General features: G+C 46.9%; 2 protein-coding genes across 3 annotated transcripts in view; one reads left to right on the top strand and one right to left on the bottom strand.

Annotated features, from left to right (window-relative positions):
- Positions 1-1363: 1363 nt before the first annotated feature.
- Positions 1364-10703, bottom strand: NDUFC1 (NADH:ubiquinone oxidoreductase subunit C1). Its single transcript, XM_090036532.1, has 4 exons — positions 10550-10703; positions 9479-9582; positions 5342-5423; positions 1364-1515 (listed from the first exon to the last, which is right to left on the bottom strand). Exons 1-4 carry the CDS (start codon positions 10608-10610, stop codon positions 1508-1510), a joined length of 255 nt encoding a protein of 84 aa, XP_089892658.1. The 5' UTR covers positions 10611-10703; the 3' UTR covers positions 1364-1507.
- A 1440-nt stretch (positions 10704-12143) lies between these two features.
- NAA15 (N-alpha-acetyltransferase 15, NatA auxiliary subunit) overlaps positions 12144-18130 on the top strand; it is a 66799-nt gene continuing 60812 nt past the window's right edge. Inside the window, exon 1 of one of the 2 annotated variants that reach the window (XM_090036528.1) lies at positions 12144-12419. In XM_090036528.1, the coding sequence (XP_089892654.1) occupies positions 12366-12419 (54 nt within the window). In that variant the 5' untranslated portion in view covers positions 12144-12365. The remainder of the gene's footprint in view (positions 12420-18130) is intronic. The other variant, XM_090036529.1, reaches the window with a different exon arrangement.

The raw sequence follows: 18130 nt of genomic DNA, 5'->3' as shown, positions 1-18130 counted from the left end.
TGGGATTCCAGAGGTTTCTCTCATCCATCTTTTCCAAGTTTGAAATACTAAAAACAGTTACGCTGGAATGCAAGAATTAGAGGAACTACCTCTGGCTGTACAACCTCAGCATTTTATTACTGAGATCATTTGGAAGAATAGTACTGCAGCAGCTTCTGTCTGATTACAAGTTTTATTGCTTTATCTGTGCGTCTTCTAGAACAGCTACAAATCCTACAGGCCAAACTGCACTTGTAGATATACTTGAGAGCATACTGACTTGCCTGGATGCTCCATACACCCAATTTTAGAGATGAAATTAGATTTGAAGTAACATTCAGTAATGTAGCTCTCTTTGCATTATTAACTTTTACTTGTAAGAGCTCTGTGTTAACTGGAAGTGTTGATTCAGGATGAAGGCTAAGTCAGTCTCCAAAATATTAAAATAAGGTCATCACAGGTTTTACTTTCCCCACAGAACTGTGCTTCCGCAAGTCTCAAAAGAACCATTCTATCACAGAGGATAAAGATTGCATATCAGAGGAACTAGCAACTGTAGGTGTACAAAAACTGAACTATTACACTGAAGGCCAGATTTTAACCTACCTTTAAGAGGCTAAAATTAACCTTTATTCCTACTTTGTAACTCTCAAAAGGGACACCACACACCATTTATGGAACTTGTCTATCATTGCCCACCCTGCTACTAAACCCCCTCCCAAACATATCGGCCAAACCAAATCAACGGCTGAAGAGGCCTAAAAATCCACTGTGTACCTTTCAACTGAAGGTCTCAAGCACATTTTTCCAAGTAAAATTAACCCCAAAAATGTCTTGCAGAGCAGATATGGTTAGAGAAGTATTTTAGGAGCTACTTCAAGTTTAACTATAAATGCATAACATGAATGGCAGCAGCTCCAGAAGGGACAAGCTAAAGACTAGGTGGTATCTCAAATAAGGTTTATACTTATTAAAATAACTCTTTTGTGCATTTCTGGCTTTTCACATTGAAAAAAAATAAATCACATTTTAGCATTTTAAATAGATTACAACTTTTATCATAGACTGCTTTCATGACTTTACATTGACATAAGCCTATGTATGGTTTATTCTGTAAGGTTAGTGAGAAAGACAACTAGGGGGAAAACAGTGTATTAATTCAATATACTAGTCTGGGGAACATTGTAATACACTCATTTTGTTTTATTTTTTAATATAAACTACCTTCCAGAGTAATGAAGTTAAATAAAAAGAACAGCTTATTAAACAAACAACCCCCACCGCCAAATTATAAAAACAGTAGCTTTGATTCTATTCAAGGAAACCTTTCCACAGATCTTCAGAATAAAATAATCTGGCAAGAAAACACACTTGACAAACATCCTTCAAATGTTACCATTTATTTCACAGTTCTGCACATAAATGAGTGGACTGGTAAAGACATGGTTATCTGGATATATATATATATTTTTTTTTACAGTTATTCATTGTCATGTTGACTATAACCACTGAAGATATGCTTCATGATTTAGCAATCTAGAGGAAAGAAAAACATATGTAATATTAACATAAAGACATTTAATTAGATAACTGCAATGAAATATTTTGTATTGCGTTTATAGTAAAAACAGTGGCCATAAGATTACAGGATTTTTTTCCCAAGTAAAGTGCTTTTGTAAAGCTACATATAAACCAGTATAAACCCATAAGTTAAATGTTTTGCACTAGCTTTAAAAAAAATGTCATGTTTAACATGCAGAAGGGAAAATTACCACTTCTGATGGCCCTATAAGGCATATCAAGTCCACACACATTGAGATTTAGCTTCAGTATTATCTATGTCAGACCCCCTTATCTATTAGCAGGCCTCCTACGTAGAGCTTTAAACTAATGTCATCGGGGGACGGGGATGTTGAGGTCAGGACAAGACCAGGTAGGACAAGCCATGAACTGCATGCTGGAAGTGACCAGGTAAGTACTAAGAGGCCCACTAAAAATCACGATAGGTGCTCTTAGAATTCCCCTTGAGGGGGGGAGGGGGCACGTGGGGGGCTTGGGTGTCTGTATACTAATGCTAGAAGTGCGGGAAACAAGCAGGAGGAACTTGCCCTCCTGCTTACAAACAAAGACCTCGACCTGGTTGGTCTAATAGAAACCTAGTGGGACCCTACTCATGACTGAGCAGTGGGCATTGAAAGCTACAGGTTATACAGGCAGGACAGACTGGGGAAAAGGCAGGGAGGGGAGGAGGGCATTGCTCTATATATTAGGGAACAATATGCATCCTCTGTAATAAAGATGGGGACAGAGGATGGGCAAATCAGAGTCCTATGAGTCAGATTACAAGGGGGTATGGATGAAAGGGACTTGGTAGTAGGGGTCTACTACAGACCCCCACACCAGGGGGAAGAGTTAGACCTAGAGTTCTCAAAACAGCTCTCAAGGGCATCATACTCAAAAGACCTAGTTGTTATGGGTGACCCAAATTACCTGGACATCTGCTGGGAGGAGCAGTTGGCTAGGTCTGCCCGTTCACATAGGTTCTTAACCTGCATACAGGACCTGCATCTAACACAAGAAGTATGCAGTCCCACTAGGAGAGATGCCTTACTTGACTTGGTGCTGGCCTCAGGAGACGACTTGGTAGGGGAGCTACAAGTACAAGGTAATCTAGGGGATAATGACCACCAGTTGATAGGATTCACTATCCAGTGTAAGGTGGGAAAGACAAATAGTAGGGCATTAGCTGGCCTTCCAGAAGTCTAGCACTTCAATGAGCTCAGGAGATTGGTTAGGGTGGGCCTGAGGGGCAATCACATCTGAGGTGGGGGTCCAAGAAGGGTGGGAGTTCCTCAAGCGACTGATCCTACAGGCACAGAGGGACGCTATGCCAGTACATGCAAAGGGTGGCAAAAGAACCAACTTTCTTGGCTGAGCAGGAAAATCCAGGGAAGCCTTCAGAGGAAAAAAGAGGTCTACAAGCTGTGTAAGCAGGGGCAGCCACCAAGGAAGAGTATACCTACTTGGCTTATGCTTGTAGGGAAGCAGTGAGAAAGGCCAAAGCAGATACAGAACTCAAGTTGGCAACAAGGATTAAGGATAACAAGAAGTCCTTCTTTAAGTACATAGAGAGCAGGAAGAAGGTGCAGGGTAAGATAGGGCCACTACAGAATGGATTAGGGCAACTCATAACTGATAGGATGGAAGAAACAGAGTTCTTAAATAATTTCTTTGCTTGTTTTCCTGGACACAGATACAAATGGACCTCCCAATGAGTCTACAGTCTGGAGTGAGAGTTGTACCAATCCACCAATGGTTAGCACTGACCTAATGAAGGGGCACTTAAATACCCACATAGCGTACTAAAGAAATTGGCCAATGACATAGCAGAACCACTGGCGCAGCTGTTTGAGCGCTTGTGGCACTTGGGACAGGTCCCAAAGGAATGGAAAAGGGCCATGGTCCCTATCTTCAAGAAGGGGAGGAAGGAGGACCCAGGTAATTATAGGCCAGTTAGCCTCACCTCTATTCTCAGCAGGACCTTAGAAAAAACCATTAAGGATCATATTCGCAGGGAGCCAGCGGGTAGCACAATGGTGAGGGGCAACCAGCATGGGTTTATAGCAGGCAGATCCTGCCTGACTAACCTGGTCTCTTTTTATGACCAGGTTTCAAAGTGCTTAGATGCAGGGGAGCAAGTAGATATTGTTTACCTGAATTTTAAAGAGGCTTTTGACACAGTGTCATACCCAATTCTTACACATAAACTGAGTAGCTGTGATAGGGATTCTTTCACAGTAAGGTGGGTGAGTAATGGGTTTATGGGATGCACCTAGAGCGTGGTGGTGGTGGATAGGGCGGTTTCTCCATGGAGGGATGTAGACAGTGGTGTCCCCCAAGGTTCTGTCCTTGGACCAGTACTGTTTAATTTCTTCATCAGCGATTTGGATGAAGGTGTTGAAAGCACCTTGTCCAAATTCGTAGATGACACTAAACTATGGGGCATAGTAAAACACAATGGAGGGCAGGGAGCGAATTCAGGCAGATTTGGACAGACTGAGGAAGTGGGCAGAACAAAACAGGATGCAATTCAACGAGGATAAATGCAACGCGTTGCACCTGGGAAAAAAGAATCTCCAACACACCTACAGACTGGGGGGGGGGGGGTTCCATTCTGAGTACCACAACAGTGAAAAGGGATCTCGGAGTCCTGGTTGATGCAAAAATGAACATAAATTGCTACTGTAATGAGCTAATAAGCAAGGCTAACCGCATTCTCTCTTGTGTCAGCAAGTGTATCACGAGCAGGTCTAGGGAAGTGATAATTCCCCTCTGTGCGGAATTGGTGAGGCTGCAGATGGAGTACTGCGTCAAGTTTTGGGTGCCACACTTCAAGGGAGATGTGGATAGCCTGGAGAGGGTTCAGAGAAGGGCTACTCACATGGTTGAGGGCCTGCAGGTAACACCCTATGAAGACAGACTGAGAGATCTGAATCTCTTCAGCCTCGGCAAGAGAAGGCTGAGAGGCGATCTTGTGCCTGCCTACAAACTCATCAGGGGAGCGCAACAGGAAACGGGACACTGTTTACCAGGGCACCCCTCAGGGTTACCAGAAATAATGGCCACAAACTGAAGGAAAGCAGATTTAGATTGGACATAAGGAAGAAATTCTTTACGGTAAGAGTTGCCAAAATATGGAATGGGTTTCCAAGGGAGGTGGGTACTTTCCCCAATCCTGGAAGTGCTCAAGAGGGGATTAGACAGGTATCTGGCTGGGGTTACTTAACCTCAGCACTCTTTTCTGCCTGAAGCAGGGGGTAGGACCCGATGATCTCTTCCAACTCTAGACATCTATGAAATCTATGTCAACAAAGTACAACATTATAAAATGTGAGACTATTCACTGAAGAATATACTGACTTTTATTATGGTCCTGATCATCCAACAAGTTGAATTCTTCTTTTATTATGCTATTTTATTCCTTAAATACTATCATCTTTTACTTACAAGATCATACTTATTTCTGCACTGTACAAACATAAAAAAAGAAAAGAACATTTACATTTTAGGGGCTTATGGCCTAAAAGAGAAACAATGAGTTGGGTATGATAAGCAATTTGACATACCAATGAACTGCTAGTCTCCTATTTTGTCGTCAAAAAGTTACTGGCTTTAAAATCAGTAACAGAATAAAGGACAATAGCAGGACTGAAGCAGCTAGGGAACAGGAAAAAAAAAAAAAAAAGGAGGAAAGGACAAAACTACCAATTCCCACACTATTGACTGTGAATGAAAGCTACAAGGCACCTTGCAAGATTCCAGGGTTTCAGTTAAATATATTAGTCTACATTTGTATACTCACTCTGAGTGTCTGTACATGTTTCGGTTAGTGCTTTTTGTCGTCTTTCATATTCCTTCAAATCCCTCTTGCGTATCACGAAGAGCTGTTAGATGACATTGTAGGTTATACAAGGCCATGCAGGCAAGCAGCGAACTAGGGCCCGAGTTCTTATAGTAAAACAAGATGAACTACAATTTTTGAGCAGATGCAACTATCAAGCTTCAGAACACAAGCCACTGTCTAACTATAGGAGGGGACTTTCTAGAAGGGCAGATTATTCCACAACTGTACACTGCTGGTCACTAACAGGCAGGATACTAAACTAGATGGAAAAAGCAGTTGCCATGATGGATTGGCCTACACCATATTTTCTCAACCTGTGGTATGCGTACCCCTGGGGGTATGCAAGACGCAGGCAGGGGGTACACAGCCACAGAGAACCCCCACAGCAAGGGGCACTGCCATTCCCCCTGCTGCCTCCGTGTTCATGTCCAGCCACTCGTCCCCACCCCCAAGCCGGCCAAAGGCTGCTGCAGGAGGGGGAGGGCGGACACATGGATACCTGCGCATTCCCCACCAACAGGCAGGTAAGTTTTCTTTCCTTTGTTATCCTGTCTGATCTTTGGGGCAGACCAGGAACCCCAGAGTGCGCTGCCCTGCTCCCTCCTGCACTGTGGGGATTATCCCCATGACCCAGCCCACCCAAAGCCCAGTTCACTGCGGGCAGGGGGGCTGACGGAGGCACTGGGCTTTTCCCAGCACTCGGGGCAGGCTGCAGTGATGGGAGGGGGGCTGCTTCCTTCCCCCCACCAGTGCCGCTGCCCCTGAACATGGGGAAGAGCCCTGTGCTGCCACTACCCTGCTTGTAGAAAGCCTGGGCTCTGGGGCAGCTGCAGCAGGCAGCAGTCAGGCTGCAAACAGCTGTACCGGGCTCCACAGCCCCAGCATCAGCTCCATGCTGGTGACTGCATGTGCACCTCAAAGCAGAGAGCAGGTTTATCCCCATGCTCTGCTCTGAGGCGTGAATGCAGTTACCGCCAGCACAGAACTGATGCCAGGGCTGTGGAGCCTGATGCAGCTGCCCAGAGCCCATCCCTAACCCTCTCTTCCTCTCAGTCTGAACGAGCTGATTTAAATGCATCCAATCTCCACCCCAGAGTGCCAAGGGAATTAGCTGAGGTCATTGCAGGACCCCTGGCACAGCTTAACAAGCACTTGTGGTGCTCTGGTGTGGTGCCAGAGGACTGGAAGAAGACCAATGTGGTTCCCATCTTCAAAAAAGGGAGGAAGGAAGACCCAGAGAACTATAGGCCAGTTAGTCTTAGCTCGATCCTGGGTAAGCGTTTTGAGAGAATTATTCTGGTACATGTCCATGAGTGGCCAGCAGGGGAGATTATGTTTAGGGGCAACCAACATGGGTTCATTAGCGGCAGGTCCTGTCAGACCAACCTAGTGGCCTTCTACGACCAGGTTACCAAATCCTTAAATGCAGAGGTAGTAGTGGACATAGGCCTTCCAAAAGTCCGGAAAGACTCCGACACTGTCACTTACCCTGTTCTTATTAAAAAACTGGGGGACTGTGGTGTCGAAACTTACACAGTCAAATGGGTCGCCAACTGGCTGGAGGGCCGCACCCAGAGAGTAGTGGTGGATGGGCCATTTTCAACCTGGAGGGATGTGGGCAGTGGGGTTCCGCAAGGCTCGGTCCTCAGGCCCACATTATTCAACATTTCTTCATCAGTGACTTGGACGAGGGGGTAAAAAGCACCTTGTTCGAATTTGCTGATGACACTAAGATGTGGGGGGAGATGTGGGCACGTTAGAAGGAAGGAATAGGCTACAATTGGACCTAGACAGGTTACAGGGGTGGGCGGACAAGACTAGGATGGGATTCAACATTGACAAATGCAAGGTGATGCACCTGGGGAGGAAGAACCAGCACCAGACCTGCAGGCTGGGGAACTCCCTTCTCATCAGTGCAGAGGCAGAAAAGGATCTTGGAGTCATCATTGATGCCAAGATGAACAAGGGCCGGAAGTGTGGGGATGCAGTCAGAAAGACCAAACACACCTTGTCATGCATCCACAGATGCATCTCAAGCAGGTCCAAGGTGATACTCCCCCTCTATGCGGCACTGGTCAGGCCGAGGCTGGAGTACTGTGTCCAGTTCTGGGCACCGCACTTCAAGAGGGATGTGGACAACATGGAGAGGGTCCAGAGGAGGGCCGCTTGCATGATCAAGGGGCAGCAGGGAGGCCCTATGAGGAAAGGCTATGGGATCTGAACCTATTCAGCCTCCACAAGAGAAGGCTGACAGGGGATCTAGTGGCTGTTTACAAACTAGTCACGGGGGACCAGCAGGCACTGGGGGAGTCCCTGTTCCCCCGAGCACTACCAGGAGTAACTAGAAATAACGGTCACAAGCTGGCAGAGGGTAGGTTTAGGTTAGATATCAGGAGGCGCTACTTCACTGTCAGGGCGGCTAGGATCTGGAACCAACTTCTAAGTGAAGTGGTGCTGGCTCCTAACTCAGGCGTCTTTAAGAGGAGGCTAGACAATCATCCTGCTGGGGTCGTTTGACCCCAGTACTCTTTCCTGCCATGGCAGGGGAGTCGGACTTGATGATCTGCTCAGGTCCCTTCCGACCCTACTAACTATGAAACAAGGAGAGGGGAGAGAGAGAGGCCAGGTAGCAACTGTAATTGTGGTGCAGGCAGGTGGTGTCAGCTGCTTCCAGGGCAGCTGCAGCAGAGGCACACATGCTCCGGGGGGGGGGGTGCCAACCCCAGCCCTACAGACTTACCTCTCTGCACTGCGGGCCTCTGCTTCTCCTCATCACCCCAACCCCTGCTACAGTGGCCCAAGAAGTAGCCAACACCACCTGCCTGCTACCTGTTCTCTCTCTCCCTCTCTCTCTCTCTCCCCCCCGCACTATATATATATCCTTGTTGGTCTGTCTCTCTCTCTCGCCTTCTTTTCCTCTCTCTCTCACCCCTTCCTCCTCTCAAAACTATGGCAATAAATTTGGCACGCCACGCATTGCGCGGCACTTTAAATTCCCCAACAATAATTTGGTGTGCTACTCTTTGCGCAACACTGGATTCAGCCCTCCTAGCTTTGGCCAATATCACCTCTAGCCCAGGTACATTCTTGAGCACCCCTGATGTAAAAGGCAGAATCCCTACCCACACCAAATCAGACATCTGTCATATCACAGCTTTATATATGCAGCCCTTCTTCCACCATACAGCACACATTAGTCTGTAAATATAAAATCCCCTGGAAAATTGGGTGTTGGGGTACTTATTAACATTTTCATAAGTTAAGGGGTACTTGCTACTTAGTAGGTTGAGAAACCCTGACCTACATTATTCCTATGCTGTTTATTCTGTATACCATGTTCTCTTTACAGCAGACTGAGAGGATGCAGTAGCAGTGTGCCATCATTATCTTAGGCCTGGGGGTGGCAACTAACAGCTGCAGGCCGGATCCAGCCCATAAAGCCACTGACTCCAACCAAGAGCTAAGGGACTTGGCAGCATCAATGGATAAACGGGCAACACAGCACCACACCACAGCCAGGAGAAGTAGTGATGGCAACGATGAAAGGGTCATAAGTGCTGGCTGGCAAAGAACCCAAGCTGGTAATTCCAGCCTCCTGCCAGAAAAATGTAGCTGACTGCTGTCTTAGGTACAGAGCTCCTGGAAGCAGGGAACATTTTAAAAAGTTACGCACTGCCTGGTACAATGGAGGCTTGATCACTGATTAGAAGTTTGAAACGTTCAAAAATAAAATGACTTTTCTCTGAATATGTCCAGCCACATGTCTAGTTTTTACATCAAAAAAAAGTAGTGTTAAGCTTTCCCTTATGCCCACCCAACCCTAGTCTAGAAAATAAGCTGACATATCAGTGGGCAATTAATCCTTCGGCATGTAACTGTTGTCTCAAAAGCTTGTAGCAAAGGGGAGCATCACGCATCTCTAGCTTTTCAAATAATTCAACACAGGGGCTTGGCAGGAACAGACCTAATCTGCATGCACTTCTTTAATCTTTCTGTCGCCCTGTGCGTCGGTCAGCTGTACCACAGAGATCCAGGATCTTACTGTCACTAAGTAAACAGTTACATATATATTGGCACAAAAGTCACAATACTTACTAGGCGCCACAGGGCTGCAGCTGCGCCCAAGGTCACTGCAACTTTTACCCACTGGGGTCCATTATCGTGCTGCTTGGTTACAATGAAGGCAGAACGCTTCCATGCTAAAAACACAGGAATATCAGATGGGTGCAGCTTCCATCAAGTTCATACGAACTGTCCTTTCAAGGTAGCTGTCCCTAACCAGAAGGCCTCTCAGATAAACCACATTCCTGTTCTAAACGGCGCTCCCCTATTGGCCTTTCACCAACTAAATCAGCAAAGATCATATTATAGGCTGACTAAATCTGCAAAGACCCACGTAGACAAAACCTTGGGTGGGATGATATTGGTGGGGATAGCGCTGCTTTGAGCAGGGGGTTACAGTAGATCAGTGGCCCTCAACCTTTTTTGAACTAGGACCCATTTGTAAACATTAATGGCCAGTGCTCACTCCCAACCTGCTGCCCCCAAGTATGTGAGGCAGGGGGTGGGTGTGTGGGGCATGAAGGGCCCCTCACAGGCTGCAACTCTGACAGCCTACAACCAGGGTGCGAATTATGGGGGAGCTCAAGGGGACTGAGCAGCCCCATGTGAGCTGTGAGCCCCCCCCATAACATTTGAAAATCAGAACCTGGAGGGAGGTGTCCGGTCGAAACCAGTTTAATTATTTTTGCAACTCCCTTCACCCCCAGTCAAAAGTGTCATTCGAACCTTGCCTGCAAGAGAAAAAGCCCCAGTTTCCCACTTTTCCCCCTTGAAAGGAGAACCCATTTTTTCAAGCCTGTCACTCCATTTTTCAAGTCTGTTCTCAACCCTTTCCTATATTCTTGCGGCCCACTTTTGGGTAGCCACCCAGGGGGTTGGGAGACACCTCCCCCAGTCCCGTCCAAGCCCCATTTCCGACCATCTGCGATACGACCCCCCGCAGGGCCCCGTCCTCCCCTGAGCAGACGGGAGGCAGGGGCAGGCGGGGAACAAGCAGGGGAGCTGCCTGAACCCCGCGCTGGAGACCCTCCCCCCGCTGCCCTCAAATCCCCGGGAAAGCCTCAAGGTCAGGGGCAGGAGCAGGTCGCTGACCCCCGCACTCACCGCGCTCCGGGAGCCTTACGGGCACCAGCAACCGCCTCGCCAGGCCCAACGGCGCCGCCATCTTGCGCCCGCAGCCGGCTCGCACCGCCCCTCAGCCACGCGCTGGGCAGGGCCGGGGGCGGAGCCGGGCCTGGCGGGCGCCCCCTGGCGGGCCCTTGAGACAGCGCCCCTTGCACCTGCCAGACACTGCCTTGCCTCTGCCGGGGAGATGAAGGCAGCTCCCACAAGCTTGTAGCTAGCCAGGATCCCTTTTGGGGAGTGCACATGTCAGGTTTATGCCGGATCCGATCGTGCCAGGCTCGGATTCACCTCCCGATGGCAATTCACTCCGATCAGTCAAGCATACGCCACTTCTCACAGCACAGGCCAGCATCTGGCTGCTCTGTCCAGGAAAGCGGCCCCTCAAACCAAAACCGAGCACTACAAAAATTAGTAGGCAGGCGCTAGAAAAAGGGTGATGCTGACAAACAACGGTGAGAGAGTAACAAAGGGAAAAGGCAGGCTTCTTTGTGCCCTGCTTCCTAGGGGTGGGCCTTTGCTGGGAAACTTCCAAGTTTCTCTGCAGAGCTGTGGAGCCAGGCACCAAAATACTGTCAGAGTCTGAGTCTGGGGGGATTTGCCTTTGTTGGAGTGTGGGGGGAAATGACTCTTACATCATCATCACAGGCCCCAGGAGCTGTCAAAGGGAAATAAGGGAATGTGGTGATAGCACTACTGACTTCAGCCGACCTTAACTCAGGCCTCCCTCAGGCACCGACCGGCTTGGACACTTTGTTGCTAATCTTAAAGCATTCTGAAAAGAGACTGTTTCTTGCCACCTCTGCTTTTTGTCCCTAAACACGCACTTGATTTGTAAATGTGCTTTAACATCCCCTCAGTACTACTTGGGGAGGCCTGAGGAAGGGCACTGCGATACCTGAAAGCCGGCCTATGCCTATACCAGCGATTCTCACCCGAGGCGCCTTACGATTCTTTCAAGGGGCGCTGCCCCAGGTCAGCTCAGTTAGGTTGACAAACAGGATTCACAAAGCAAACACAGAGATCTGGAAGAGGAATTGCACGCTATGGCCTTTGCAACAGAAAAAAAAATCTGCATTATCGTTTGATGGGAGTCGAAACAGAAGTGAAAGTAAAGAGCTGGCGTTTGCCCAGGGCTGCCTCCAGTCTAGAAAGAAAAGGCGGAAAATCACTATGATCCACACGTGGCCCAAGAAAAGGTAGGGCCACAAGACCGCCTGCCTCTGTCCTGAACCAGTCCTTGCGGCTGTTTGTTGGCCAGCTGCTGGATAGTCCCCTTCCCCCTCGGGCTGCAGCCCTGCCTGCGGACAGCAGCACAGGAGAGTCTGCCTAGGGGGCTACACGCACTGGCCCCAGCCCGCACACTGCCTCGGCGACTGCTGGCGGCCAGGGCAAGCGGACACCGCGGGGCGGCGCGGACAGGCCACAGCGGGACGCACCCCAAGCCGGTCCCGCCGGCGAGGGCGGTGCGTGCTGAAACTCAGCGTCCCGGCTGCGCCCTGCATCCCGACATGCCCCGCACAAGGCGGGGTCGTGGCGCATGCGCGCGGGGTGGGTGACCCGGCTGGGGAAGCCGTGCGCGGCGGCCATTTTGGCGGTGCCGCTCCGGCCTGGTCAGTTACCACGTGAAGTGCCGCCCGGGGCTTGGCGTGGGTAGGGGCGCGGGCGCGGGCGGCGGGGGCCGGCCCGGGCCTGAAGAGCGCGGCGGCGGCGTGTGCTGGGAGGCGGTGAGCGACCAGCGGCCGGAAGCAGCCCGGAACCCGGCGGCCGGAGCCGGGGCAGCAGCGGGGACGGGACGATGCCGTCGGTGAGCCTCCCGCCCAAGGAGAACGCGCTCTTCAAGCGCATCCTGGTGAGTCCGGCCGGGCCGCGGCTGCCCGCACTCCTCCCGGGGAATTCCGGGGTTTCCGTGCTGCCCGAGCTCCCGTGGGGCGAGCCCGGCTTCTGGCCCCGTTTGCCCCCTGGAGCGAGGTTTGACAGCAGGCGGAGGGGAGGGAGAGGAGAGGCACCGGGCAGGTCTTGGTCTGGGGCCGAATACCGAGCGGGCGGTGGCGGCCTTGGACCCGCTGCTGATCACCGGGCTGGGGCGGGGGAGTGCAGGGAGAGGAGTCTGCCCGTGAGCGGTTGATGCCCAGCTTTTCCTTGTCGGAGGAGCCGACCCTGCACCTCAGGGGGTCACTGCACTCTCCCTCCAAAAACAAAGCATGCGCCTGAAAGGCTAGATTATGTGCCACTTCTTTTCTTTTTTTAAACACTTTTAGTTATTCGGGAGTGTACTTGGTAGCCATGTTGGTCTGCGACAAGAAGACATACAAAAAACTAGAACTCTGGGTTCCAAAGTGATAACTTTCATTAGACCAACTGGGAAATTGCAAGACAATTGTCCTTTTCTGCAAGCTTTTGGGATGAAAGTCCCTTCATCAGGCTCTGGGAAAAGTATAGATGATACAACATGGTAAAAAGTCCCCATACATAGGAAATAAACTTCATTTTTGCGCAGAGGGAGCTGAAGATGGAAGGATGTCTCCCTCTGGGTCCATGAGTGTGTCTTTGTGAGCTATTGGCAATTGAGTCCTTTTGGCGATTGGTTTTAAGTGAAGTGCGGGAAGCTATTGGAAACGGTATAAGGGTAAGGCAGCCAGCATCTGTCTGAACTGCTGCTTAGACACATTAGCCCATTCGATTCCACTGAAACTTTCCCTTTTGTGGATGTGTCTTAAAGTTGTTGTTTGGGCAAAAGCCTTCCAAATCTTCTGCAGGCTTTTGCTGTGTTGAACATATTTAGCATTTCTACTGAGTATTTAACTACTTAGTGTTATGCTGTAAAGCAAATTAGACAAGCAGCCTCAGTTGGTGTGAAAGAACAGACCCTTCTTGCTGCACTCAGATGTGGGTATAAATACATGTTAAATCCTTGCTATCCACTCTCTCCTAAAAGTCCCCTTGGAAAGTTTCTTGGTTGTTAAATAGGCCTCACTCAGCATTGTTCTTTAATAGGTGCCTACTTTCAGCATTCTGTCAGAGTGATTGCTTCCTGGCTGGGGTTTCGTGGAGGTGTTGTTAATGAGCTATAAGGCTTGCCCGGCTTTGAAAGAATCATTCTAGCATAGGAGCTTAGCATTAGCACAGCTTTGTTTTAGCTTCCAGCAGTTTAGTTCAGCTGGGGAAGTTTGGTTTTAGGTAGAGGTCTGCTCCAGCCCAGACAGATTTTTGTTCAGCCTGTGCAAAGGTGTATTCTAATTCTGTTTATTGTGTTCAACTGGAAACGCAGCATCAAGTTATGCAAACCTTCATAAATGACCACAGTTATAAAATTTTAATAGTATTTTGCTGCCACTTCACTTCATGATATCTCATCTATGACTTTCAGCAGATGTTGGACTCCTCTGTAACACATTATTGGAAAATTGCCCAGCCACAAAATAAAATGGATAGGTTGAAAAGTAAGTTTTGTTAATCGTGTTGAAACTTGATGAGCGTGTGTGTGTGGGAACATGCTCTCTCTTTCAGGTAATGTAACTACTTTGAATATGTGATGAAGGTGACTTGTACCCATAACATAAAGACTTTCTGCAGAAGCTTTGAGACATAGCTTAAGCAGTACCCAAAAGATGTTTATTGTTCTTCAAATAGATATGACACTGAACTTGGGCTAGAATGCAGAACTATAAAGAGAATTGCAGTTTGGAAACTTTTTTTTTTTGCTTTCTTAAGTATAAAACAGATGTGGGGATCTTGGAAACTGAACGGAGTTTGACATGTTCTAAATTTGGGAACATGTGTATCAGTTATCACTTCGTGTACAACACCAATTTGAGTAAGAACTTTCTAATCTTCTCAGGTGTGCTTAGGATTTTGGCATGGCTGAAAAATCTTCTATTTTATTGAAGTTATTGCCTTCTGTTCCAGTTAAGCTTTCTATTTTTAATGTGAGTTTCTAGTTTTAGTAGCTGGAAAGATATACAAGTGCAGACAAAGGCTAAATTAGTACATTATTATGTTTTTCCTGCAGGCATCTTTCCAGTGCCCCTGCTGCTGTCATGAGCTTCCTTTGTCCATACAAGAAGATGGACTTTCAAAGTTGTCAGTTTTCACTCTCTTCTTAATCACTTTGGACATTGGTGAAAATGAAATGAACTGGCTCAGTTTCATTCTGTAACATTTGCAAGAGTTCTGAGCAACATCAGCCATGAATGATGGGCTTATTTAGTGGGATGGGGAACTGAAATTGGGGTTGAAGAAGGTAGAGTAGCAAGTGCTATTCAGCTTCCAGACAGCTGAAGGAGGAAGAAAGTAGCAGGCCTCCCCCCGCCCCCCCCCATGGTAGGTAGGGGCTGGTTGTGCTATAGAATAATGGAGAAATGTGTTTTTTTTGAGGTAGGTAAGCAGGGGGAAGAGTCGAAGCAAAGCCAAAGGGAAGGAGGGTAAAACAAAACCAAGAGACCTAGAAGTTAGGGTTGATTGTTGAATTATGTAAGTAATCTGCAGTGCTTAATACTTGTTCTGTCAAACCAGCTTTTGTGGCCTGACCAGCTAGTCGAATATGACTCGGCAATGTGTTGGATTACTTGGCGTGGTATTTATCGTATGTTTAAACATTGTTTGACCAGACTTCTTAGAAGATGATGATGTTGTTGAAGGCATTTTACATTGACGATTATTACACAGAAAGTTAATGGACAATAATGGTGCTATATGATATCACAATCATTCTTTTCTGTTAAATTGTGGAAGACCTGCACCTTAGGGGTCATGGTGTTTTGGGGGAGAGCAAGAAGACACCAGTATTTTTCAGTCTGATTTGTTGTCTAATTTTTAAGTTAATGGGTATCGCACGATTTTTTTTTTCTTTCTCCCCTCCCCCCTCAAGCCTCAGGTATACCAGTATTTAATTGTTTTCTTCATTTGAAGCATTTTCTTTACAAGCACTTTGTGGAGCTTTGTGTACAGTAGGGATTCTTTTTAAGCTTCACTGCTAGTTCACAGCTTTGCACTAGATAATTTACAATCTTTGAAGCATGATACTGCAAAATGTTGCGTCTCATCAGTTAGATATTGTATAGTGTCTTTTAAGCTCTGCATACTCAATTTTTTCATCGCCGAGTATAGCATATGCACCCTTTCAAACCTCCTGTGAGCCTCACTTTCTACCATGTCAACTAAACGACCCCCATATGTCTGTGGGATCAAGATAGCCATGAAGCAGTCTTAGTTTCCTTCTGCATGAACTGGTTCTTTCTCCCAGTAGTAGGGGTATTGTTGATTGGCCCTTTTTTTTGGTATCATGAGGTCTTTCACTCTTGATATCTTCTCCCTACCATAAGGACTATTGAGGTTATACTTGGACTTGCGTGGTCTGCTGGCAGAGTTGTTTGTCACTAGGCATCCAGAGCACGTGCACATCTGCTTACTTTTGGTACCTTTGCTCTAGCAAACGTACTAATGCACAAAATACGTTAATATGAGGAAGCAGCTCACTGAAGTCCTACCTGGCTAATGGGCAGCAAAAGAAGCCGTACTCTGCTTTGCAGCAATGGGGAGTCACTTTGCCAGCAGAGGCACTTACTATGAATGCACTCAGAGTTTTACTGGCAGAACTTGTCCTGTAGCCTACACCTTACAGAGAACTTCCCTCACACTTGTTAGGCCCTCTGTCCAGCCCAGCACTGACACCTGCTGCTTCATTTTTCCATTGAGAAGGCCATATTTTTTCACATACAATACCTAGAACACACATCTTGGTTTGGAAAGTAGAATGTAGAAAAAGATTTTTCCAGAGTTATGGCTTACTGTGTGATGCAGAGTGAACAGGAAGTGTGTCATCAGGGACTCCCTAGTGTGGCAGGAATCCTATTTCCTGGGATGCTGCAGTTCCTTGACTCTATTTGCAGGAGGACTTACTCTGTCATGCAGGGTTAGGTCTCAGACCCTTGCAGAGGTTAAGACTGTTACTTATTTACTGTAAGTACTTCTTGATATAAGTTACTATAAAGTATTGCTTTCATATCACAAGCCTCATCAAAATACTACCATAAGCTCACTCACTGCTTTGAGTACAAGCTACAGTGCTCAGCCAGTGGGTCTGGCTGTGAGAGAGTTAACACAAGACTCTACCCTTTTAGTTTGAGCAGACAGGAGAAGCAGTTATTTTGATAGGAGCATAGCATGCACAGTTTCTTCAGGAATGCTCCTTTCCAGGAAAGGAAACAACTTCCCCACTTAACATGTATCCCAATTTTGGGGGACTGTTTTTGGGAGAGGTGGAAGATGCATGTTGTGTGTCAGAAAATATGGTATGCCTGCTTTAAAACTTGGCCAGACCATCTGCTTTTCAAAGGTGAGAGATGTTAAATCTCACAGTGTGTTTCGTATCCTATGGCCACGGGTATCATACTACTATTTGATCCAAAAGCAGCCTGGTTCAAGTCCTGGTAGTCTGGGAATAGTGGAGTTTGATTTTTCTTTTTTTTTTTTTTTTAATTCAACCAGTTTTTTACAGTGCTTTCCGTCAACAAAAACAAAATATTTCCTTAATTTTGTTTTTGCTGATTGAGCTAGAAGTTTTAAATTGTGCTTTTAAATTCGTTATCTGAAGCTTCTGCTGCTTGCATTTAATGAACATCCCTCAGTTAAAATCTCTAGAATTGTGTATAACGTCTTAGCAGCTTTGCAGAATTCGAATATAAACAGTGACAAAACTGAGCCTTTCCAGACTTAGCTGGTCAGAGTCATTAGGGAAGATAAGCAAGTGTTCATTGCTGCTGTTAAATCTGAGATCAACAGAATCAGTTTTGATGTGTTACTACCCACTTCCTTCAGATTATATTTGAGCTAACAGGACATAGGTAAAGGATGTCAGTAGTCTGCTCTGGTCTAATATGAAGTATGTGTTCTTAGACCAACATGGCTATAACCAGCCCCCCTGAAACATGGTCTGGTATCATGGCTTTTCATTTTTTCTGAGATGTCACTCCAGCATGATCTTTGTGCCATGTTCATTTGTGGAACCTAGCTGAAAGAGGACTGTGGTATTGCAGTTGATTTGTCACCATAGTTGGTAACTTTCTCAAGAAGGAAAGTTTAAAAGTAAGGTATTATAATGTTGCCAAGAGAATTAATGCTGAATCATGGCTTTTTAAGTTAGGGTCACACTTTCCTCAAATAGAAATTACTGGAAGGAGACTATAGCAGCTATTGACAAATTGCTCTGAACTGGATTTTGCCAGCCAGAAGGAGAAGGGTCCAAATTCAGATATTTAAACTGACTTTTTCAGCAGCCACACTGTAAAGTGGAAACATCCACTTTGTTTTGAGACTGGCGTGAAATTTAATTAGGGAGGAGACATTTTCTTTTTGAGAGAGTCCAGTGAAAATAAGTGTAGTTTCCTTCAGTGTTTGCTAAGAAAGCAGACTCTCTGTAGCAAGTGGATATCTCAAGGGATCAGGTAAGGTGGTGTGTTATAGTGAGGTCATTTGCCATGGATAACAATTCTTCCTGTCAAGTCTTTGATGAGTCTTTTTCTTAGTTGTGCTACAGAGCTAGAATGGTGTGTTAGATTAAAC

Source organism: Crocodylus siamensis, chromosome 2 (genome assembly GCF_052110815.1).
Source record: "Crocodylus siamensis isolate JL-2025a chromosome 2, ASM5211081v1, whole genome shotgun sequence".
NCBI classification, from domain to species: Eukaryota; Metazoa; Chordata; order Crocodylia; family Crocodylidae; genus Crocodylus; species Crocodylus siamensis.
This window is presented reverse-complemented; position numbering and strand designations above follow the sequence as displayed.